A 24,642-nucleotide genomic window follows, 5' to 3' on the forward strand; every position below is an offset into this window, starting at 1 on the left:
CAGCCCAGAGCCCGACACGGGGCTCGAACTCACGGACCGCGAGATCGTGACCTGGCTGAAGTCGGATGCTTAACCGACTGCGCCACCCAGGTGCCCCAAGTAACATATTTAAAGACAATACTTTCAGAAGCTAGAGGAGACTGATCTAAAATGGAAGAGAGAGGAACAAACACTGGTGACTAACTTAGCAATAACTAACTTTACATACAAACCATACCTCTAGCAAGACATCCTGTATAGAGAATAGTTTTTTCACTATACCGAGTGAGGAGCAATGTTTTAAAATTGCCCAAATCCCTTCTGGTTTTTTGCTCTTTTGTAATAAACTCTGCCATACATGCCACTCAAACTGACAAATCTAGATTAGTTTATCACTATTGCTGCTATTGTAAAGTAAAAGATTTGGTCTCTTTGAGCTTGTTTAAAAGCAGTGTTGGAGAAATGGATCTATACTCTGAATCAGAAAATGGAACCTCCAAAACACTCAGTAACTTGCCCAAGGTGATTTCTCTCTGCAAATGATACAGCTAGGATGTGAATCCTGATCTGTATGACTCTCAAGCAAGTACTCTTCCTTCCTTCCCAAGTATATAAGGAATCTGTTAGTACTTAAATACTACACATTTTTACTGACAAAAAAAAAAATGACATTCTTAGAAGGCAAATTAATTCTTGCTAAAGCTATTGACAAAAACAATTCTTCGTTCTTCCAATTCAAATAAAACTGTGGCTTAATTTATGAATCCAGAAATTCAAATGAACATGCACACACAAAACATAACTAAGCCTAGATGAACTGAAATGCTTTCACCACTCTCTTTTCTAGGAGTTTACCACAACAAAAATGGATTAAAATCTGTAAAAACATCAAATGAGGATATTATAAATTCATTCTCCATTGCACTGAAAAGAAAACCCAACCTTATTAATGGCACATGCCGTCTTCTCTCGGCTGGAGCCGCTACTTGTTCTTATGATCTTGGATAGATCTTCACGAGCAGCAAGTAGATGTGCCAATGTAATCGTTGTCTTCGGTGATAGAGCATAACGCTTCGGCTGGTAAATTCTTGCTATGTCATCTGTTTTTACCTAAATAACCAAAGTTAGGGGGGAAAAGGAACCAAAGACCATTTCAGTGAAAGAACAACAAATCATAGTCTTCAGAAAGAAAAAAAAAGAGATCATGCACAAGCAAAGAAATGGAAAAGAGCAAAATATTAAATAGCTCATCATTTGTATGCAGAATGAAAAAAACAGACCAACAGATCCCTAAAGAACACATAACTACCAATAACAAGTCATTAAAAAAGTAACACACAAAAAAAGATTCCATCCATAGCTAATAACAAAATAGCTAAAAATAACTTTAACCAAAAATCACTTATAGGACCTTTAAGAAGGAGACATTAAGTAAAGCTTATAAAAACAAAAGGAAAACTTGAATGAATAGAGAGAAATGCCAAGTTTATGGATAGGGACAGTGAGTAATGTCATTTTCCCACCACATTAGCTTATAAATGTATCGTAATCCTACTGGAATGGTTTGTGATAGGATGGGGAGAAAAAACGAATGTAAAGTTAATCCAGAGGCTATATATGTAAATACAACTAAAAGAATTTTGAAAGAGGGCTAAATATTAATATGTGATATATCATCATCAGTCTTAACAGCTAACATTCCTTGAGTAGTTATTAAATATGCCAGGATACTGTCCACTTAATAATCATTTCTAATTCTTAAAATACCTTTTAAAAAATGGTTGCTTTTATTATCCCCTTTTGCAGATGGAAAAAGAAATGAGACCGGGAAAGCTTAAACAGTTCCCCCAAAATACACAGAGTCCCAGCTGTGCCTGGGTCCAGCTGACCCTGCCTTACCCCAGGCACAGGTAGAGATAACAATACACCATCCTACCTCAGCCTAAATGGGACTTGGGGTAAAAACAGACGGATGAAACAAAATAGGCAAATGAGATTCAGAACCTCATAAATATATGAATGCAAGAAATGACAGAGGAGGCATCAAAGATCAGTGAGAAATGGGGGAAGGGGGTAAAAAAAAATCAGTGAGAAAGGAATGGATTAATTTTTAAATGGTGTTGGAATGAACTGTTGAACAACGGAACAGTAATAAGGCATAACATATAACACAGAATTCCAAATACACTAAAGAGTTCAGTGTTTCAAGTTTTAATTTAAATTGAAAAACTTACCTATATTATAAAGATTAAAATTTCTATACATCAAAAACATAAAACAAGTGGTGTAAATATATTCCACAAATAAATCAACTAGCTAACTTCCTTAATATATAAAAAGCTCAATCAAAAGGAAAACAGGAAGACCCAAAGGGGAAAAAGGACAAGACAAAAAGAGATTTCGAAACCAGAGGAAATTCAAATGACTAATAAGCTTACGGAAAAAAGTTGAACTTCACTAATAATGAAAATATACAACTTAAAACAATTTAGTCTTTTTTACCCATCAAGTTAGTAATCAAACTGTTAATATTCTAAATATTAAAGAAACTAAAGTGAGGACAAAATTTCATTTACTCTCTTGGCCGGAGTTTAAATTCATAAAAACCTTCCAGAAAACAATTTGGCCATGTGAATCAAGAGCATCAAGAGTCATAAGCTTTGGGACACCTGGGTAGCACACTCGGTTAAGCATCCAACTCTTGATCTCAGCTCAGGTCATGACCTCACAGTTTGTGGGTTCGATCCCTGTGTCAGGCTCTGCACTCTCGCTCTCTCAAAAAAATAAACTTAAAAAAAAATTTTTTTTTTTTTAAAAAGAGTCATAACCTTTGACACAGTAAACTTCCACTAAGGAATCCACCATAGGAATATACTTCGAAATTTACAAATAAAAATTACATATATTAATATTCCTAGCAATTAACACAGGAAAAAAATGTATAAAATAAAAAAGTAAACTATGGCATCAATATATGATAAAATATAATGCAGCCATAAAAAGGATACTGAAAGGAAGTACTGTTATATTCAAAAACAACGGATGAATCTTGAAAGCATTATGCTAAGGAGCCAGACATAAAATGCCACATAGTATATGATTCCACTTATAAGAACTGTCAGAATAGGTAAATCCAAAGAGACAGAAAGCAGATCATAGTGGCAGCTGCCAGAGAAAGGGTACATGTTTCTTTTTAGGGTGATGGAAATGTTGTGGAACTAGACAGTAGTAATGGTTACAAAAATATAGTAAATAAACTAAAAGCCACTGAACCGTATGTACACTTTACGATGGTGAATCATATCTCAAAAAAAAGAAATAAATTAAAAATTAACTTAAAAAGAGTATTAAAACTTTTAGAGATACAGGAAAATGATCACAATATGTTCAGTGAAAAAAGCAAACTATAAAATTATACTCACAGTCCTATCTCAATACTAACAAAATAACAGAGAAAAGAAATCAGATTATCCATACTAATATATATAATCCTTCTAAAGGGCAACCCTGCAGTATGCATCAAAAATATTAAAATCTACTTATACATATTATTTCATCAAAAAATCCCATTTTAGAAATGTATCATGGACATGAACAAATATTCAGCTCCAAGGATTTCATTAAGGGTCAAGCAGATAAAATTAAAGAAAACCTCAATACCAACAGAGTATACCTAGATGATAAAATATCCTGCAGAGTTTAAATGCTGTAGAACAATATTTTATGAGTCATTCGACAATCTCAGACACATGAAATAGGGGGGAAATAATAATGTGTTAAATTTAACAAGAAAACCTGGGGTCCAATGCATGTATTCATATAATCAATTGAAAAGGATCAAATGAAAAGACAAGCTGACCCTAAGAAAAAGAATTTTTAAAAATCATCCAAACTAAGGAATAAAGAACAAAAACACAACCTCCTTTACCTAAAACATGATGAAAAAAAAACCAAGATGAGAAGATAAATATCAAGTTACTTCCTACAGGCATATTTTCTCAAAGTCCCCAAGATGAAGGCTAGTAAACAGTCAACGTGTCCATGAGTCCATGTCACTCCAAATGTTCAAAGAAAACAACCTGTCAAAAGTTGTTTTTGAGCCTGCCAGCTCAGGTCATAATCTGTGCTAACAGCTCAGAGCCAGGAGCCTGCTTCAAATTCTGTGTCTCAGTCTCCCTCTGCCCCTCCCCTGCTCATGCTCTCTCTCTCTCTCTCAAAAATAAACATTAAAAAAATTAAAAAAAAAAAAAAACAACTTGTTTTGGATTTCTGTGTAAACTTAAGGTCCATACTGAAAGTATCCTAAATTAGTATATTAAGATCCTTTTAGTGCACTACATTTCATAGTTTTCCTTATATTCTTAAATTCCTTTTCATCATTAAAATTCTATCAGGTTAAGCTGAAGACCCAATATATAAACAAACTATTAAATTTATAAAACTGGTACCTCCCATACAGTGATTGACACATATGAGGTGCTGAATAAATGTTTTTTGAAAGAAAATACATGAATGACAGCTCTACAACTCTGCCTTATAGCTATTCTATGATTCCTATGCTCAAATGTTTCTCAGAGGACAGTTCAGATGGTGGCACGGGAGGATCCTGAACTCACTACCACCACTGGTCAAAACAAATATGAAACTACATATAGAATAATTCCCTCAAAAAAAAGTCCTGAAAACTGAATGAACAGAGCCTCCACAAGGAGGGACTAAGAGGAATCAAAGTGGCAGAGACCTCCTCCCCCCCCCCCCCCCCAGAGAGGGGGAAAACCCCACACCACAACACAGCAATCCACAGACAGGAAAGAATTTCAAAAACATGGAACTTCTTCCTCAGGAGTGAAGGGTTGGAGGTCCACACAGGTACTCCAACCTTTAGATCCTGCACAAGAGAGAAGAGAGCCCCAAAGCCAGACTTTCAAAACAGAGATTACATCCAGGAAAACCACAGAGCTACAGGGAACAGAGAACCTGCTCTTAGAGGGCTCATGCTGCTCAGACAGGCAGGCAATTGCTAAGACACACTCTAGAGACGGAAAACACCGTCAGGGGCCCTTTTGAAGATCACATTCTACTTTGCTAGTGCTGATGCTAGCAGGTGCCATCTTGGAACTCTCAATCTAACATGCTAATGCTGCTGGCACCCCACTGAAAGCCTCACCCACTGGCCGAGTCCTAGAATAGGGAGGTATACGTAGCTCACACAGAAAATGCCTCTTGAGCATGTGGCTCTGGTGATGAGGAGGGAGTGCACTTCTGGGCCCCACCGGACATCTCCTATATAAAACCACTCCTTTAAGACCAGGAGAGGTAGCCAATTTGCTCAACACATAGAAACAGAGTCAGACAAAATGAGGAAACACAGAAATATATTCCAAATAAAAGAACAAAACAGAGGCGCCTGGGTGGCTCAGTCGGTTGAGTGCCCAACTTCAGCTCAGGCCATGATCTCACAGTTCATGGGTTCAAGTCCCATGTCAGGCTCTGTGCTGACAGCTTGCTCAGAGCCTGGAGGCTGCTTCAGATACAGTGTCTCCTCTCTCTGCCCCTCCCCGACTCGTGCGCTGTCTCACTCTGTCTCTCAAAAATAAATAAATGAAAAAAAAAACAAAAAAAAAAAACAAAACTTAAAAAAAAAAGAACAAAACAAAACCTCAACAAAAGCTCTTAATGAAACAGAAGTTATCTGAAACAGAGTTCAAAGTCAATGGGCATAAAGACGCTCATCAAACTCAGAAGAATGGATGAAGTGTAAGACAGTACTACTGTTCAAAAGTGTAAGACAGTATTAATCAGAGCTGAAACATGCAACAGATGAAACAAAAAAGACAGAGGGAATCAAAAAGCATATTAGATGATAAAGAAGAACAGAAAGTGACCTGGAAGATAAGGTACTGTAAATCACCACCATCAGAACAACAAAAAGAAAAAAGAACTTTTAAAAATGAGGATAGTTTAAGGGACCTCCAAGACATCAAATGTACTAATATTCACATTCTAGGGGTTCCAGAATGAGAAAAGTGAAAAAAACAGGCAAGAAAACTTATTTGAAAGAATAATGACTGAATATTTCCCTAACCTGGGGAAGGAAACAGACATTCAGGTCCAGGAAGCAAAGAAAAACCCAAATAAAGAGATCCATACCATTGCACATTGATAATTAAAATATCAAAAGTTAAAGATAAAGAGAGAAACTTACAGGCAAGAAGTGAAAAACAACTAGTTATATACAAGGAAACTCTCATAACGCTATCAGCTGATTTTTCAGCAAAATGCTTGCAGACCAGAAGGGAGTGACATGATATATTCAATGTGCTGAAAGGAAAACTTACAACCAAGAATATGCTATCCAGCACAGTTATCATTCAGGATTGACAGGGAGGTAAGAGTTTCCCAGACAAGATAAAGTTAACAGAGTTCATCAACACTTGCCAGATCCCAAAAGAAACATTAAAAGGATTCTTTAAGTAGAAATAAAAGGCCATGACTAGAAATAAGGAAATATATGAAAGAAAAAAATCTCACTGGTAAAAGCAATTACATAATAAAGGTAGGGAGTGGATCAACCACTTATAATGCTAGTATGAAAGCTAGTATGAAAGCTAAAAGACAACAGTAGTAAAAACAACTATAACTACAATAATTAGTTAAGGGATATATAAAATAAAATGACACAACATATGATGCCAGAAGCATAAAACACTGGTGGCAAGGCAGAGTATGCATTCATTAACATATTCTAAGTGACCATCAACTTAAAATAGACCACTATATATACAGGTTATATGTGAAACTCATAGTAACTCATAGTAACCAAAAACCTTATTAATAGATACACAAAAAATAAACTCATAGTAACTCATAGTAACCAAAAACCTTATTAATAGATACACAAAAAATAAAGCAAAGAGAAGCTAAACCTAACACTAAAGAAAGGCATCAAACTACAGGGAAAGAGAGCAAGGGAAGAAGACAGGGAAGAACTATAAAAATAACCAGAAAACAATTAACAAAATGGCAATTAAGTACATACCTATCAATAGTTACTTTAAATGTTAATGGAACAAATTCTCCAATCAAAAGGTACCTGTACGTTTTGAACAGATAAAAGAACAAGGACCATTTATATGCTGCCTACATGACACTCACTGTAGATCTAAAGATAAAAAAGGATGAAAGTGATGGAATAAAAAAAGGTATTCCATTCAAATGGAAATGAAAACTGGATACCAATACTTTTATCAGACAAAACAGACTTTAAAACAAACACCATAACAGAAGATAAACAGGGGTATTGCACAATGAAAAGGAGGTCAATCCAACAGAAGGATATAACATTTGTAAATATTTATGTACCCCAACAAGAAAGTACCTAGATATATAAAGCAAATATTAACAGACATAAAAGGAAAAGTTGAGAGCAACACAATAATAGTGGGGGACTTTAACTCCCCACTTACACCTATGGATAGATCATCCAGATAGAAAAATCAACAAGGAAACAATGGCCTTAAACAACACATTAGACCAAATGGACTTAATAAATATATACAAAACATTACATAAAAAAGCAGAACATACATTCTTTTCAAATGCACACAAAAAATTCCCCAGGACAGATGGCATGTTAGGCCACAGAAATCTCAATAAATTTAAGAAGACTGAAGTCCTGAAAGGCACCTTTTCCAACCACAACAGCACGAAACTAGAAATCAATTACAAGAAGAAAATCGGAGGTGTGCCTGGGTGGCTAAGTTGGTTAAGATCCAACTTGGGTACAGGTCATGATCTCATGGTCTGTGGGTTCAAGCCCTGCATTGGGCTCTGTGCTGACAGCTCAGAGCCTGGAGCCTGCTTCTGATCTTGTGTCTCCCTCTCTCTCTGCCCCTCCCCTGCTCATTCTCTCTCTCAAAAATAAATAAGCATTAAAAAAAAAAAAAAGAAAACCTGAAAAAATAAACGTGTGGAATTAAACGTGTTAAAAAAAAAAAACAAAAAACAATGAGTCAACAAAGAAATCAAAGAAAAAAATAAAAAAATACTGGGACAATGAAAATGGAAACACAATATTCCAAAATCCTTGGGATAAAACAAAAGCAGTTCTAAGACAGAAGTTCACAGCAATAAAGGCTTACCTCAAAAAACAAGAGAAACCTCAAATATTCTACACCTAACGGAACTAGAAAAAGGAGAACAAAGCCCAAAGTTAACAGAGGAAGGAAATAATAAAGATCAAAACAGAAATAAATGCACTAGAGATTAAAAAAAAAAAAAACAAAAAACAGAAAACATCAATGGAACAAAGAGCTGGTTATTTGAAAAGATAAACAAAATTGATAAACCTTTTGCCAGACTCATCCAAAAAAAAAAAAACCTTTTGCCAGACTCATCCAGAAAATATCCCAAACAGAACTAAGAAATGAAAGAGAAATTACAATTGGTAGCACTGAAATACAAAGGACCCTAAGAGATGATTATTGAACAATTATATGCCAACAAATTGGACAACTCAGAAGAAATTAATAAATTCCTAGAAACATACAATCTTCCAAGACTGAGTCATGAAGAAAGAGAAAATCTGAATAGACTGATTATTAGCAATGAAGTTGAATCAGGAATCAAACAACTCCCAACAAAAAAAGTTCAGGATCAGACAGCTTCAAAGCTAAATTCTACCAAACATTCAAAGAGTTAATCATCATTCCCTTCTCAAATTATTCCATAAAACTGAAGAGGATGGAATGTTTCCATACTCATTTTACAAGGCCACCATAACCCTGAAACCAGACAAAGGCACTAACAAAAAAATTACAGGCCAATATCCCTGATAAACACAGATACAAAACTCCTCAACAAATGATTAGCAAAACGAATTCAACACTACATTAAAATGAATATACACCATAATCAAGTGGGATTTATTCTACAGACACAAGATGGTTTAACATCTGTAAATCAAACAAGACACATCACACATCACATTAACAAAATGAAGGATGAAAATCTTATGATTGGGCAGGAAGCCTGGGTGGCTCAGTTTGTTAAACATCTGACTTTTGATTTCAGCTCCGGTTATAACCTCACAGTTCTGAGATTGAGCCCGCATCAGGGTCCATGCCCAGCCTGGAACCTGCTTAAGATGCTCTCTCCCTCTCCCTCTGTCCTTCCTTCTCACACATACACTCTCTCACACTCTTTCTAAAAAAAAAAAAAAAAGAAAGAAAACATCGTATGATCGATCATCTCAATAGATGCAGAAAAAAACATCTGACAAAATTCATCATCCATTAATGATAAAAACTCTCAACACAGTGGGTAACATACCTCAACAAAATAAAAGCCATATAAGACCAAACCTTTGCAAACATCACACTCAACAGTGAAAAGCTGAAAGACTGCCCTCTAAGATGGAGGAAGTCCTAGCCAGGGCAATTAGGCAAGGAGGGGAAAAAAATGTGGCATTCAAACTGGAAACCAGCAGCAAAACTGTCATGAAGTGTAGATGACCTGATATTGTATCCAGAAAATCCTAAAGACTCCACCAAAAAACTATTAAAACCAATCAATGAACTCAGTAAAGTTGTATGATAATATAAAGAAATCTGTTGTTTGTATATATTAGTAACAACTATCTGAAAAAGTTATTAAGAAAACAAATCTATTTACAACTGCATAAAAAAACAAATCAAAACCCTAGGAATAAAGGCTTAGGAATAAAATTTACCAATGAGGGGAAAAACTTGTACAGTGAAAATTACAAGACACTGATGAAAGCAACTGAATACAAATAAATGGAAAGATGTACCATGCTCATGAATCAGAAGAATTAGTATTATTAAAATGTCCATACTACCCAAAGCAATCTACAGATTCAATGCAATCTCTATCAAAACCCCAACAGTATTTTTCACAGAACCAGAATACCACTACTATAAAACAGTACTAAAATTCCTACGTAACCAGAAAAGGCCCCAATTCACAAAAGCAACTGTGAAAAAGAACAAAACTGTACATATCATGTTCCCTGATTTTAAACTGTACACAAACTATAATAATCAAAACAGTTTGGTAGTACAAAAACCAGACACATAGATCATCTTAACACAATAGGGAGTCCAGAAATAAATGCATGCTTTACGGTCAATTAATCTACAACAAAGAAGGCAAGAATATACAATGTGGAAAGGACAGTCTCTTCAATAAATGGAAAACTGGACAGCTACATGTACAAAAACGAACCTGGACTATCTTCTTACACCATACACAAAAATAAACTCAAAATGGATTAAATGCTTAAATTAAGACCTGAACCCATAAAATTCCTGAAAGAAAACAATTAGTAAACTATTTGGTATCAGTCTCGGCAGTATTTTTTCGATCTGTCTTCCCAGGCAAGGACTGCAAAAGCAAAAATAAACAAATGAGATGACACCAAAGAGGACACCTTCTTCATAGCAAAGAAATCAACAGAACTAAACAGCAACCTACTGAAGGTATGGTTCAAAGGATATTATCAATAAGGGTTTAACATCCAAAATATATAAAGGACTCATTCAACTCAGTATCCAAAAAAATCGTATTAAAAAGGCAGAGGACCTACATAGACATTTCTTCAAAGAAGACCTACAGATGGTCAACAGGCACATGAAAAGATGTTCATTATCACTCATCATCAGTGAAATACAAATCAAAACCACAATGAGATAACATCTCACACCTGTCAGAATGGCTATTATCAAAAAGACAAGAAATAAAAAATGTTGGCAACAATGTGGAGAAAAGGGAACCCTCGTGCACTGTTGGTGGAAACATAAATTGGTGCAGAAACTGTGGAAAACATTATGAAGGGTCCTCAAAAAATTAAAAATAGGAACTACCATATGATCCAGTAATACCACTTCTGGCTATTTACCCAAAGGAAAAAACCCACTAATTTGAAAAAATAGACGCACCCCTATGTTCACTGCAGCATTATTATAATAACCAAGATAAGGAAGCAACCTATCAGGGGACACTGATAGATGAATGGATAAAAAAAGATGTGGAGAGATTGTGCGTATACACATATATATAAACAAATAATGGAATATTATTCAGACATAATAAAGAATGAAGTCTGGCCATTTGCAACAACATGAGTGGATCTAGAGGGTTTAATGCTAAGTGAAATAAGCCAGACAGAGAAAGGTAAATACCCTACGATTTTACTTATATGTGAAATCTAAAAAGCAAAGCACACAGCTTTTCAATGTCTTGCTCTTAATATGATCAACCAAGAACCATCCTGCATTTGAGGAAAACCACCATAAGCAAGAGACTAAGAAAAACCAATAAAAAATTACGCTGGAGGAAACAGAGATAATTTAAGACCCTTTTTTTTTAATTTTTCATTTTTATTTAAGATGATAATACATCCATAAAACAAGAAAAAAAGGAAAACTATAGAATCAAAAAGATTCCCTGGAAATTAAAAAATGATGGCAGAAACAAAAATTCGATACCAAATACAAAATAAAATTGAGGGCATTTCTAAGAAAACGTATCAAAAAAGGAAAACAGATAGAAAATGGGAGAAAAAATAAAGCAACTTAAGTGGATGTATACAGGATGTCCAAAATCTGACTAATAAGAATTTCAGAAAGAGAAAATAAAACAAAATGAAAGAGATTAATGAAGAAAAATATAAAAGATAAGAGTCTATACATTCAAAGATCCATTTACTGTTTTAGCACAATGAATGGAAAAGACCCATACGAACCCTTACTATGAAATTTCAGAACTCCAAAGCTAAAGAAAAAGCCCAAAAGTTTCCCAAGAAAAAATTTTAAAAGTTATCCAAAAGGACACAGAACTACATCAGGTTTCTCACCAGTAGCACGAAACACTAGAAAACAATGAATCAATGCCTTCAGTATTTTTAGGGAAAAATAGGTTCAACCTAGATTTTTATATTTACCCACACTATCAATCAAATGTGACAAGAGAATAAATACATTTTCACAATGCAAGGATTCAGAAAAATCACCTCCTATAGTGGTAAGGAAGATGAGGTGTGTGGTAAATTAAAAAACAGCTCCCCTAAAGATGTCCACATCCTAATTCCTGGAATATGTTACCTGACAGCTGTAGATGTGATTAATTCAAAGATTTTCAGATACAAATATTATCCTGTACTATGTGAGTGGGCCCAGTATAATCACAAGAATACTTGTAAGAGAGACACAAAAGGTTATGTGACAATGGAAACAGAAAGACTGGAAGATCTTACACTACTAGTTTTGAAGATAAAAGGATGACATCACGAGTCGAGTCAAGGTAGCATTAAGTTGAGTATGCAGGTAGCATTAAGAAGCTAGAAAATAAAAGGAAAGAGATTCTCCCCTATGGTATCTGGAGGAATGCAACCTTGCTAATACCTTCATTTTAGGACTTCTGATCTCTAGAACTATAAGAATAAATGTTCATTATTTAAGCCACTAAGTGTATGCTAATTTGTTACAGCAGCCATAGTAAACCAATACAAAACACCACGTAGAAACAGAGACCACTTAAGAACCAAGACAGGCAAAGCACACCAACAATCAGCAGAACCCACACTATGAGACAACCATCTTGAATATTCCAGCCCAGTCCCAGCATCAGCTGAATGAAGCTGCACAAGTGCCCCAGCTGATACAACAGGGGGTAGAACTGCCTAGTCAATACAAAAAAACATAATGATGACGATGACGACAATGATGATGGTATGATATGTGAGAGTAAGAGGCACCAGATTTACCATCCCACCTGAAACAAAAGTGGACAACCCATGTGAACTAGTGATTTCCACACACTGGACATGAAGGAGCACAGAACAGTAATCCCTGAAACAGGGGACACAAATGATGCAAGCCCTATTAACTGTCCCAGCTTACTGTCTGGAGAATTTCTAGACTATGACGCAGAGTGGGGCAGGGTACCCAGACGAAGCTTAAATACAGTTTAAAGGCATAAAATGGGAGTGATGGGAGACAGCTCTCTAGAAAGCTATGTGATAAATCCATTATTTGGGAATGCCCCCACCATCCAACCTCCTCTTAAACCAGAACACAGTCCAGAGCCTTACAACACCTTTCAGAAGACTTGTTCTGGCATCAGCACTACCTACACCTATTCCAATGGTCTCCTTTCTTGACCGGTTGTTTACTGTATCTATCTCACTGCCCCATATGACACCCCTTCTTTTATGCCTATCATTGCATAAATCACAACATGTAGTAGTTTAAAATCAATGTGAAAACATTTGGAAAGAAATCAAGATATCTGCAAACAGGGATTTACAAAAGACTAGGATCATTATGTAAGAGCAGTAGTTGGCCCGGGCATGTGCTTCAGAGTAAGTGGTAAGTGCAAATGTGGCACAATTACATAATGACAAACAGTGCAGCCTGAAGAGCTGTCACAGAGTACCACCTACAGGACACAAATGAGAAAACAGCCCTACCTTTGCTCTATCAGACCAACCAAAGGACTGCACTGTCACATCTAATCGTTTCATCAACATCCGCCGGCGGCATTCATATTCACAGGAAAGAGCTTCATTGATTCTTTCTAGTTGTTCCTACAGAATTCAGAAACAAAAATCATAAACTTTACACTCTGTATACACAGAAATTTGAAAACTGTGGTCAATACCTCCTGATTCAAAAGATATTGTACGTGGTAACCATTTTCTGATCCCATGAGACTTTTTGGTAAATTTTTTGAATAATAAAGAGTATCTGAGAGAACATTTATGATATTCAGAAATACTAAACATATGAATTAAACTCTACAACTGGGAGACTTTACCTCATCTTCAATCAAGCGTTTTAAGTAAAGCATCTACTTGCTAAGTGGTCTGGACCAATAAGGAAAGAAAATGCCAAAAATTTCCACCTTGTTGGCTTTTGAGCTACTATCTTTTTCTAATCACAACTATGCTAACATACTGGGTGCTATCTATACTCTTGGACAATTAATAATCTGAAATGTCAGGACCTATTACTCTAGGATGTCAATCCATTTTAATTCTCTAAAGTAATAAAGGTATGCTACCCACCGTAAAATCTAGGTGTCCACTAATAAAATTAGGTCATATTCACTAATTGAATTACATAAAGCGAATAAAGCAAGGTATTTTACCGCCTGTTCCAGATTTAAATCAATTTTCAGCAGTGGTTTTCCCACATGATTTTTCTGGACTTTTGAGAGAATATCCTTCACCTAAAAGTAAATATAAAAGATTGTGAAAAAGTATATCCCTAATTTAAAACAACATTATCCTTAAAATGCTGTTTTGAATGCTGAAGAATAAGTGAAATGTTCAAGTAAAATAAATGAAATATACCTTCACATACTAGGAAAGAATATCAGCACAGTGCAGAGTATCTTCTTTTCCAGAATAAGAAATAATGTATATAGACGACTAAAGAAGTAGCTACTGAAAGGTTTTACTATGAGAATCTGTGTGGCCTTATGTGAAATAATTTGGGGAGCTTCTCCTTGAAATGGCACACTCTTATGCATGCTTCTGTATACAAGCCAAGTGCAAGCATTCTGGTTTCATTGTTCAGCAAAACGCAAGAGAGCAAGTCCTCTAAATTATAGTCACCACATACACATTTCATGACTTTTGCAAAGCCACTAATTTGAACTACTTGCAACACTTTTGTTTTAGTAGTTATTAGACATTTGTTTTTGCTCTAGCAATATCAGCCATTCCAATAACAGTAATTTATCCCGAACAAAATGACTGAGAAATGACAGCCTAAGTTGGGCTCACCCTAACTGAAGAAATTTTCATTATCTAAAAACAATTTCAAAACAGAATGATATATCTACAGTTTCTTAGTTATAAGGTACAATCAAGACAGTTCAGATTTTGAGGAATATCAAGCTTATTTAATGTTAAGGGCATTCTTTAAGAAAAAGTTAAAAAAAGGGAACACAAAATTAACTTGGAAACTGCTGGTAATGATGGGGAGTGACTGTAAATGTACAGAAGGTTTCTTTGGAGGCTGATGGAAATGTTCTAAAATTAGATTTTGATGATGGTTGTACTCTCTAAATAAAATTCATTTATCTATTTTAAGCGAGTGAAGTTTATGACATGTAAACTCTACCTTGAGAAAGCTATTTTTTTTAAAAATTAGCTTAGAAAGGCTTGTACAAATGAGAGGCCCCAAAGCTTAAGCTCTATTAGCTTCGTGGCAAATCTACTCTACAACAATACATTTCTTACTTATTATAAAGAATTAACTTATTTTCTTAAGATACTCAACTTCTGTAGATTTCCCAACTATTGCAAACACCTCCAATTTTGATTATTTCATATGTTACTAAAAGTCTGAGTTGTAACTCCTCACTCGAGAGGGATTCTGAATGTTTACTTATAACTTCTTACATGTAATCATGCTCAGTTCCATTCCCAGGATTTCAACATTGGACAACAGTTTCAGTAAGTTTGAGAGTTCAACTCAAATAGAGAGGAAGTTAAGAGCACAGACTCTGGAGGTTGCCTGTATTTAAACTTCAGGTCTGCCTCTACTACTTAGAAACTTGCTTGTCCAATTTATTCCATCTTTCAGCACCTCACTTTCCTCATATGGCTGTTGTAGATAATAGCAACTACCTCATTATATGTGACGTGAGAATTAAATGAATTATTATATGTAAACATTTACAACAGTAAATGTATATGTTTGCCATTAATATTACTATAATTACTTTAGAGTCACACTTGAACAGCTTCAAGTTAGAAAACACTAATTTTCTTTCCCAATGGTGACAAAGCATATTCAATAAGGAATGGAGAACAAAGTCCTTTTAGGAAAATATTTGGCCACAATGGCCACAGTAGCAACTACCTTCAGATTAGCCTGCCAGCACTTGAACGTAGGCATTATGCATAGCCTACTTCAAGTAGAGAAACAACAGGTTCAGGGATATTTTTAATTGTAACTGAGACCCATAAAAAAGAAAAGCCTTTTGGGGATCAATATGTAGAAGCACAGGAAGATTAGAAAAAGCCTAGATATCTATCTCAAGGTGAAATTATCCCAGACATTCTAGCCAATCCTAGATCATTCTTAATCCAGAGGAAAAGAGAAAAGCATTGAAGAGTAACTTGTTAACTCCATAACGCTTTTGAGTGACTCAAAAACAGTTATTCTTTGGTCTGCAGGTTCCACAAAAAGAAAAAATGTTTTTAAAATTATGTTTTCATCTTAATGACACCAAAATTCTGTTATGTTCAATTAAGACAAATCTTTTTATCTTTTCAGTTCCTAAATTATCAATGCAGGAATATTTTATCCAAGAATTTAGTATAACACAGCATGTATAAAAATGGAGCTTTAACCTGTTCTTGAGAGTAAGAACGTTCTTTTCCTTTAAAATGAATCCTGTGTTATTCTCCTTGAGGAATCCTAGGAAATAGGCTGGAATTTGGACTGCAAGGGTAGCATTCTCTCTAATATGTGGCTCAACAGGGAAGAAGAGGAGTTTAATAATTGAAGAGAAAATTTCACAAAGTTTGAGGTACACAGCTTGTGGCTGTTTTTAACTACATCAGGACACTTGTTCATTCATTTATTTTCTATACAACAAACATTTCCTAAACACCTATCCACCAGAAATTGTGATTGCTCACTGCCAAAGACAACTACATTACAATTCTATTAACAATATCCATTTTTTTAAAAATGTAGTTTGCCTTCAACTTTGGATTACTCTACTTCTTTCATTATACTACATTCTAACTTTACTTGGGAAAGGGATCCTTTAACTTGCAAAGTGATTTCTACCACAGAATACTCTTGCAAAGCCTAAAGGCCCTCACACTCATTAAGATCTGATTCCTGAATATTAGCTATTGGCAAATTAAGTCACATACGCATATGAACTCAGAATCCAAAATTTACTTTACAGGAAGATAAACTTCTCTTGAAATGGAATGCATCTTAAAGGAAATATTTTCATTTTCAGTACATTTACATGTTAGCATTTAGTTCCATTTTTGGGAAATGAAAAATAAATACAATACCTTTGATTCCACTTGGTTTAGCATAAGCGGAATGTCAGAAGTTGCTGACTTGGGTACACCAAGAGTATCACAGATAGCTTCAACTTCTTGATAAATTTCACTGTTTTTATCTAATTGAGAATTTTTACGTTTCTTATTCTGTAGTATCTGTAAAGCTTGAAGCTCTGTACTTAAAAACACTATAATAAAAAAAGGAAAAATGAATAATGTTAAAACATGCAAGAACTTCTTAAAAATCCCACTTTTAGGTATATATCCAAAGGAACTGAAATCAGGATCTCAAAGAGATTTGCACTGCCCTGTTGCTCTGCAGTACTGTTCACAATAGCCAAGATATGGTAACAATTTAAGTGCCCTTCAACAGATGAATAAAGAAAATGTGGTATATACATACAATGGAATATTACTCAGCCTTAAAAAAAAAAAAAAAAAAAAAAAGGAAATCCAGCCATTTGTGACCACACAGATGAAACTGAAGGACACTAGGCAAAGGGAAATAAGCCAAACACAGAAGGACAAATGCTATGCAATATCACTTTTCTGAGCAATCTAACACAGTCAAATTCATAAAGCAGAGAGTAGAATGGTGGTGGCCAGGGGCTGGGGGAGGGGAAAAACTGGAAGTTATCAAATACAAATTTCTGAAAAACAGGTGATCTGTTTTAATGAAGCTTTCAAATCAGAAGGACTTGGCAGAGTCCTCACAAGCAAAGTCTGATAAATTTTGGTCAATTATACAAGATGATTTAGTCCCAGAGACCAACTTTATAGGAAAGGGACTAGTTAACAATAATACTGTATCATATACTTAAAAATTTGCTAAGGGGATGCCTGGGTGGCTTAGTCGGTTAAGCTTCTGACTTCAGCTCAAGTCATGATCTCACAGTTCTGGAGTTCGAGCCCTGCATCGGATCCTGCACTGACAGCTCAGAGCCTGAAGCCTGCTTCAGATTCTGTGTGTCTCTCTCTCTGCCCCTCCCCTGCTCATGCTGTCTCTCAAAAATAAACATTAAAAAAAAAAATTTTTTTTTTTAATTTGCTAAGAGGGTAGACCATTATGTTAAGTATTCTTATCACAAAGACAAATTAAAGAGGGCAGGAGGAAACTTTTAAAAAATGGGATAGTACCTACTGCAAAATTTAAAGTCTAGTAGGAGAGACCTACCGGTAGTAAATCAACAATTTAAGAACGTATAAGTGTAAAAGTGAAAATATTTTCTCATATGAACAGAGTGCTCAACCCAGGGGAGAATGTTAGCTCTAACCAACCTATAAGCTGACAGAGTGGTTTGAATAACCATTGGCCTTTAGAATAGACCACCCCCGGCTGTTCACAAGTCCCTTCACTGCCATGTCATTTAATCCTTTCAATAGCCATATTTAAGCAAATTACTTAAAACTCTTACATGATTATAGTTTTGTTTTAAATTCTATAGTGTTTAAAATACTGAATTTTGTTTTTGTTTAAAGTCACGCGCACACAGGGGTACCTAGGTGGCTCAGTCAGTGAAGCATCTGACTTCAGCTCAGGTCATGATCTCGCGGTCTGTGGGTTTGAGCCCCGCATCAGGCAATGAGCTGTCAGCACAGCTGACATCCAAGCCTGCTTAGGATTCTGTCTCCCTCTTTCTCTGGCCCTCCCCCACTCACGTTCTGGCTCTGTCTCTGTCTCTGTCTCTCAAAAATAAATGCTAAAAATTTTTTTAAATAAATAAAGTTATGCACACATACTACCTACACACCCCACAATACAGTAGTTTCAACTTCACCTGAGAAATATCTGAGAAACTGTTTAAAAGTAGTTTTACTGCACCTTCACAAACGATTGCGTTTTTACAAATTGAGGGTTTGTGGCAACCCTGTGCTGAACAAGTCTATCAGTGCCATTGCCATTTTTCCAACATTGGTCACTTTGTATCTCTGCGTCACATTTTGGTACTTTTTTTTTTTTTTTAAGCTTATTATTTATTTGGGGGGGGGTGAAGGGAAAGACAGAGGGAGGGAGGGAGAAGGAGGAGGCATGGGCACAGGAGGGGCCAGAGAGGGAAGGAGAAAAAGAATCCCAAGCGGGCTTGGCACTGACAGCGCGGAGCTTACTCTCATGAACTGAACTGTGAGATCATGACCTGTGCCAAAATTAAGAGTTGGATGCTTAACTGAGCTACCAAGGCGTCCGTCCCCCTCATTTTGGTAATTTTTGAAGGAGATTAAAAAAGTGCTACTCCAGTGAACACACGAATAAGAAGGTGCAACAGCCTGACTGCTGATATGGAGAAAATTTTAGTGGTGTGAATAGAAGATCAAACCCAGCTACAACATTCCTTAAGCCAATCTAATCCAGAGCAAGGCCCTAATGCCCTTCAATTCTATGAAGGCTAACAAAGGTGAAGAATCTGCAGAAAAGAAGTTTAAATTTGAAGCTAGCAGAGGTTGATTCATGAAGTTTAAGGAAAAAAGGTGTCTCCACAGCATGAAGTCCAAGGTGAAGCAACAAGTGTGATATAGAAGTTGCAGGAAGCTACCCTGGATATCTATCTAGAAGACGTAGCTAAGACAATTAATGAAGGTGGCTACACTAAACAACAGATTTTCAGTGCAGATGAAACAGCCTTCTATTGAAAGATGCTATGTAGGATTTTTCGTAGTTAGAGAGAAATCAATACCTGGCTTCAAAGGACAGGCTGATCCTCTTGTTAGGGGCTAATGCAGTTGGGGACTTGAAGCCAATGCTCATTTACCACTGTAAAAATCGTAGGACCCTTAAGAACTATGCTACACCTACTGTGCCCGTGCTGTATGAATAGAACAACAAAACCTGGGTGAAAGCACATCCATTTACAGCATGGTTTATTGACTATTTTAAGCCCACTGTTGAGACCTACTATTCAAAAGAAAAGATTTCCTTCAAAATACGACTGCTCATGGACAATGCACCCAAGGGCTCTCGTAGAAATGTACAATGAGATTAATGCTGTTTTCACGTCTGCTGACACAATATCCATTCTGCAGCCCACAGATCAAGGAGTAATTGTGACTTTTAAGTCTTACTATTTATGAAATATAATCCTTAAGGCTACAGCTGCCATAGTGATTCCTCTGATGATCCAGGCAAAGTAAATTGAAAACCTTCTGGAAAGGATTCGTTACTCTAGATGTCATTAAGAACATTTATGATTCAAGAGATCAAAATACCAACATTAACGGGAGTCTGGAAAAAGGTGACTCTGAACCTCATGGATGGCTTTGAAGGCTGAAGACTGCAGATGTCGTGGGAACAGCAAAGGAACTAGAAGCAGAACTGAAGATGTGACTGAACTGCTACAATCTCATGACAAACCGCAACAGATGACGAGATGGATAAGAAAATGATAACTTGAGATGGAATCTTCCCATGGTGAAATACTGTGAAGATTGTTGAAATGACAACAAGAGATTTAGAATATTCCATAAATTTAGTTGATAAAGCAGCAGGGTTTGAGAAGATGGACTCCAATTTTGAAAGAAGTTCTACTGTAGGCAAAATGCTATCAAACAGCATCGCATTTTATAGAGAAAATGTTTGTAAAAGAGTCCACTCATGCAGCACACTTCGCTGTTGCCTTGTTTTAAGCAATTGCCACAGCCACCCCAACACTGAGCAACCAGCAACATGATCGATCAGAGACCATTGGCATATAGAGTCAAGACCCTCTAGCAGCAAAAGATTACAACTTACTGAAAGTTGAATGATAGCTGGCATTTTTTTGGAATAAAGTATTTTTTAATTAACGTACATTGGGTTTTTTTCAGACATAATGCTACTGCACACTTAAAAAAACTGCAGTATACTGTAAATGTAACTTTTATATTTACTGGGGTAACCCAATATATATTACTGGGAAACCAAAAAATTAATTTGATTCGCTTTACTGTGATATTCACTTTACTGCAGTGGTCTGGAAATGAACACACAACATTTCCCACCCTCCAAGATTCTGAACCAGCAGATTCTGAACCAGTAGGAGTTAAGTATGCGTATGATGTTAGACCCAAGGTGATTCTCATGGGCAGGCAGGATTGAGAGCCACTGATTTAAAGACTTTTCCCTGCAATCTACACATGATAGTCTAAGGAGCTCACAAAAAGTTAAGACAGTATGTATCAAACTGTACTTATGAAGACTATGCCAAGGTCCCTCTGATTTCAAAACTTCATTCAAACAGATCACCAGTTCTTCAAAAATGTATACTCTCGACAGAATCTAAGCTGGTCTGCCTTTGTTCTGTGGGAACGTGCTCTACGTAATACTACAAACAAGAGTTCAGTCTAGTATTTAAAAGGCTAATCCAGGGGCGCCTGGGTGGCGCAGTCGGTTGAGCGTCCGACTTCAGCCAGGTCACGATCTCGCGGTCCGGGAGTTCGAGCCCCGCGTCAGGGCTGATGGCTCGGAGCCTGGAGCCTGTTTCCAATTCTGTGTCTCCCTCTCTCTCTGCCCCTCCCCCGTTCATGCTCTGTCTCTCTCTGTCCCAAAAATAAACGTTGAAAAAAAAAATTTTTTTTAAATAAAAAAAAAATAAATAAAAGGCTAATCCATGCAGATGGTAAACAATACAGTGAAAAGTCTTCTTCCCACCACAGATCTTCAGATTCCCCTTCTCCAAAGGCAATCAACATTAATGTCTGGGATATCATTTTAGGCATATGTGTATGTATATTGAGAATGCATATCTACCATCTACATGCTTTTGTTTCTTTTATATAAATGAGTGTATTGCACATATCCGTATATATTTTTAAAACTTACCAATACATCTCAGAAATCATTCCATACCATCACATTTGATCTATTTTCAATCTAATGGCTATATAGTGGCATCACTGCAAAGATATACCATTTCTATTTAACTACTATGAATAATGCCATAATGAACACCCTTTTCATATATCTGTGTACACTTAGGGAAATAAATATGTATTCCTAGTTACGGGATTTCCGAGTTAAAAGGTAGGTGAATTTTAATTGTGATATTGAGAATTTGCCCTCAAATAATTAAGTGAAATAAAATATATAAAATAAATAAAATAAAAAACTATTATAACAGTTATTCTCTCACATTTTAATGCCTAACAGTATACGAGGATGCATATTCCCCCAAACTTGTATCATCACATTTTTTTTAATTTTTGTTATTTACTTGTCTGTTAAGTGAAAAATGGTATCCTGTCATTTTATTTTTGTAACTCTTTGAGTGATACATCTTTTCATAATTAGAAGCAATTTTTTAAAAACTTTTTTCTGTGGAGTGCCAGTTCATTTCTTTCATACTTTACGCACTTTTCCACTGAGTTTTTATCTTTTTCTTCTGGATTTATGAAAGCTCTTCACATACTAAGGACTCTGGCCCTTTTTGTTTTATACATGTTGCAAACACTGCAAGAAAAGTATGAAGAGACTTACTGCATCATTATGTTTTAAACAGAGTCAAGACAAAGACAGAAGAGATGGCGGTAAGACTGAACTGGTGTAACAACTCTGGAACAAAATATGGTAATACATACCTAGAGTTTATTTTTAAATGTTTATAATCTTTAAGTAACAGTAGCCAAAAACATGAACAATGAATTAAAAATAGAAAAGAATCTAAACACCCATTGTACAAAAATGTTATGTCCACAGCATAGAATGCTCTGTAGCCATTTAAATTATTCTTTCCAAAAAAATATTAAGTGATGGGGAAATGCTCACAATACATTAAATGAGAAGGAGGAAGACAAGGAGCTGCATCTACGATAGGCTCTTAATCTTACTTACATGTGTGTGTACAAAGGAAAAAGAGAAGGAAAAGAAAATAACACCAAAAACAACTGATGATTCTGAGGAGTGAGATTATCAATGATTTTCTTCTTAACAATTCTCTATACTTCGTAAGAATTCTATGATGAACATATAATTTTAAACACATAACATAAAATTTACCATGCCATTTATAAACATACAACAGCATTAAGTATATTTGCACTGGTAGGCAACCATCACCCAACTCAAAAACATTTTTATCTTCCCTAACTGATACTGTACCTGTTTAACACGAATTCTGTTTTGCCCCATCTTCCAGGCATACGTTTTCATCATCAGAAAAAATTATACCAATTTCTCTTTTATCTCCTTATTTTTACTTGTACCAGAAACCTGTATTGCTATTATTGTTCAGATTTTCAGCAGATAAGGCAAAAAGGGAAACACAATGGAGCACACAGTTCTCACTGACAGAGCGCCCATGTTCCTCTGGGCCAAGGCTTCTCAGCTTCCTTTCTGTCCCCAAGGGTTACTGTGCTCTCCCATCACTAACAATGGTTCCTTAAATCAGTGACTCCTACTGAATGGGAGGAAGATGGGGAAACAGTATAAGAAAAGGGTGTTGGGAGGCGGGGGGGGAGGGGGGGGGACATAATTTTTATCCCCTGCAACCCACACAAGGCAATTCAAATGTCAACACTTCTTTCACCACCACTTAACACTTATGATTTCTGCGCCAATTAAACAAACACTACAGCCTATGAGGAATATATCACATAGAGTTTTTTTATAAATGGTAGAACCTGAAATAACAGAAATCTTCAATAACAGATGCTAGAAAAATTCTTTCAAATGACCATTGTCTGCAGAACTTTGAAAACAGCATGAAATTAACTGAATTTTAAAAATGTTTAAAGGACCCGAATACAAATAAATGGATTAGTTGTGGTAACTGTTTGGATATAGGGTAATCTATATTCCAAACTCACCCCTGACAAAAACAGGTAACACTCACTAGAATTCAAACGGCCAGAGGGCACAATCGTTTTAAAAACTGATATAACCCTAGTGCCTAGAGCAGTTTCCAGTTTAATAATAGATCAGTAAATATTTTTGAACCAACTCTCATTCAATGCCTGGCACTAAAAACAAGATCTAATAATGCACTTCACTGCCTAGTTTCAGAGTTTTAAGAATAAACAGGGCTCTAAATGACCAACCTATTCATTTAGGTATAAATGCTGAGTGATGAATTACATGAAGAAAAAACTAAAACAGTATGTAAATCACAAACACAGCATTCTACAATGGCCAAATAAATCTTAAGTGTTAGAAATCTCAGCACATTAGAATTTATACATTTATGTAAGTATTGCTAAGTCAGCTTCATATTTTAAGTCAAATATTAAAATCTTTTTAACATACAAAATGTCCAAAACTTCATTTATCAAATTTCTAAATCTTGAACGTAACAAAAACCACATCAAACACATGAGTTTAAATGTTCAAAGAAAGATAACTTACATAGAAGCTTCAAACAGTCATCCTTCTTTTTTAAACGGTCCTTAATATCTCCTGATATGAGTACAGAATACGGACATGCCATTTCTTTTAAAAACCCACTTATCTCAAGCTGGAAGCTTTCTAGATCATCTCTCCCTTTAAAAAAGAAAAACCATAAAACACTTACCGAACATTTTACCATATAATCTGAAACTATAAAATCTACCGCTAGTTGATTTCAATTTTATACTTAATTAAAATTTTTCAATTTGACGTAAAATCCTTACATGTGTGACACCCCCATGCTTAGGTA

General features: G+C 35.7%; 1 protein-coding gene across 1 annotated transcript in view; it reads right to left on the reverse strand.

Annotated features, from left to right (window-relative positions):
- Nucleotides 1–24,642, reverse strand: part of FAM98B (family with sequence similarity 98 member B) — a 36,843-nt gene that overhangs the window by 2,421 nt on the left and 9,780 nt on the right. The window contains exons 3-7 of the mRNA XM_043555688.1: nt 24,351–24,485; nt 17,051–17,229; nt 14,149–14,229; nt 13,469–13,585; nt 922–1,089 (exon numbers count right to left, since the gene is read on the reverse strand). Coding sequence (XP_043411623.1) covers nt 922–1,089; nt 13,469–13,585; nt 14,149–14,229; nt 17,051–17,229; nt 24,351–24,485 — 680 coding nt within the window. The remainder of the gene's footprint in view (nt 1–921; nt 1,090–13,468; nt 13,586–14,148; nt 14,230–17,050; nt 17,230–24,350; nt 24,486–24,642) is intronic.

This window comes from Prionailurus bengalensis, chromosome B3 (assembly GCF_016509475.1).
Source record: "Prionailurus bengalensis isolate Pbe53 chromosome B3, Fcat_Pben_1.1_paternal_pri, whole genome shotgun sequence".
Lineage (NCBI taxonomy): Eukaryota > Metazoa > Chordata > Mammalia > Carnivora > Felidae > Prionailurus > Prionailurus bengalensis.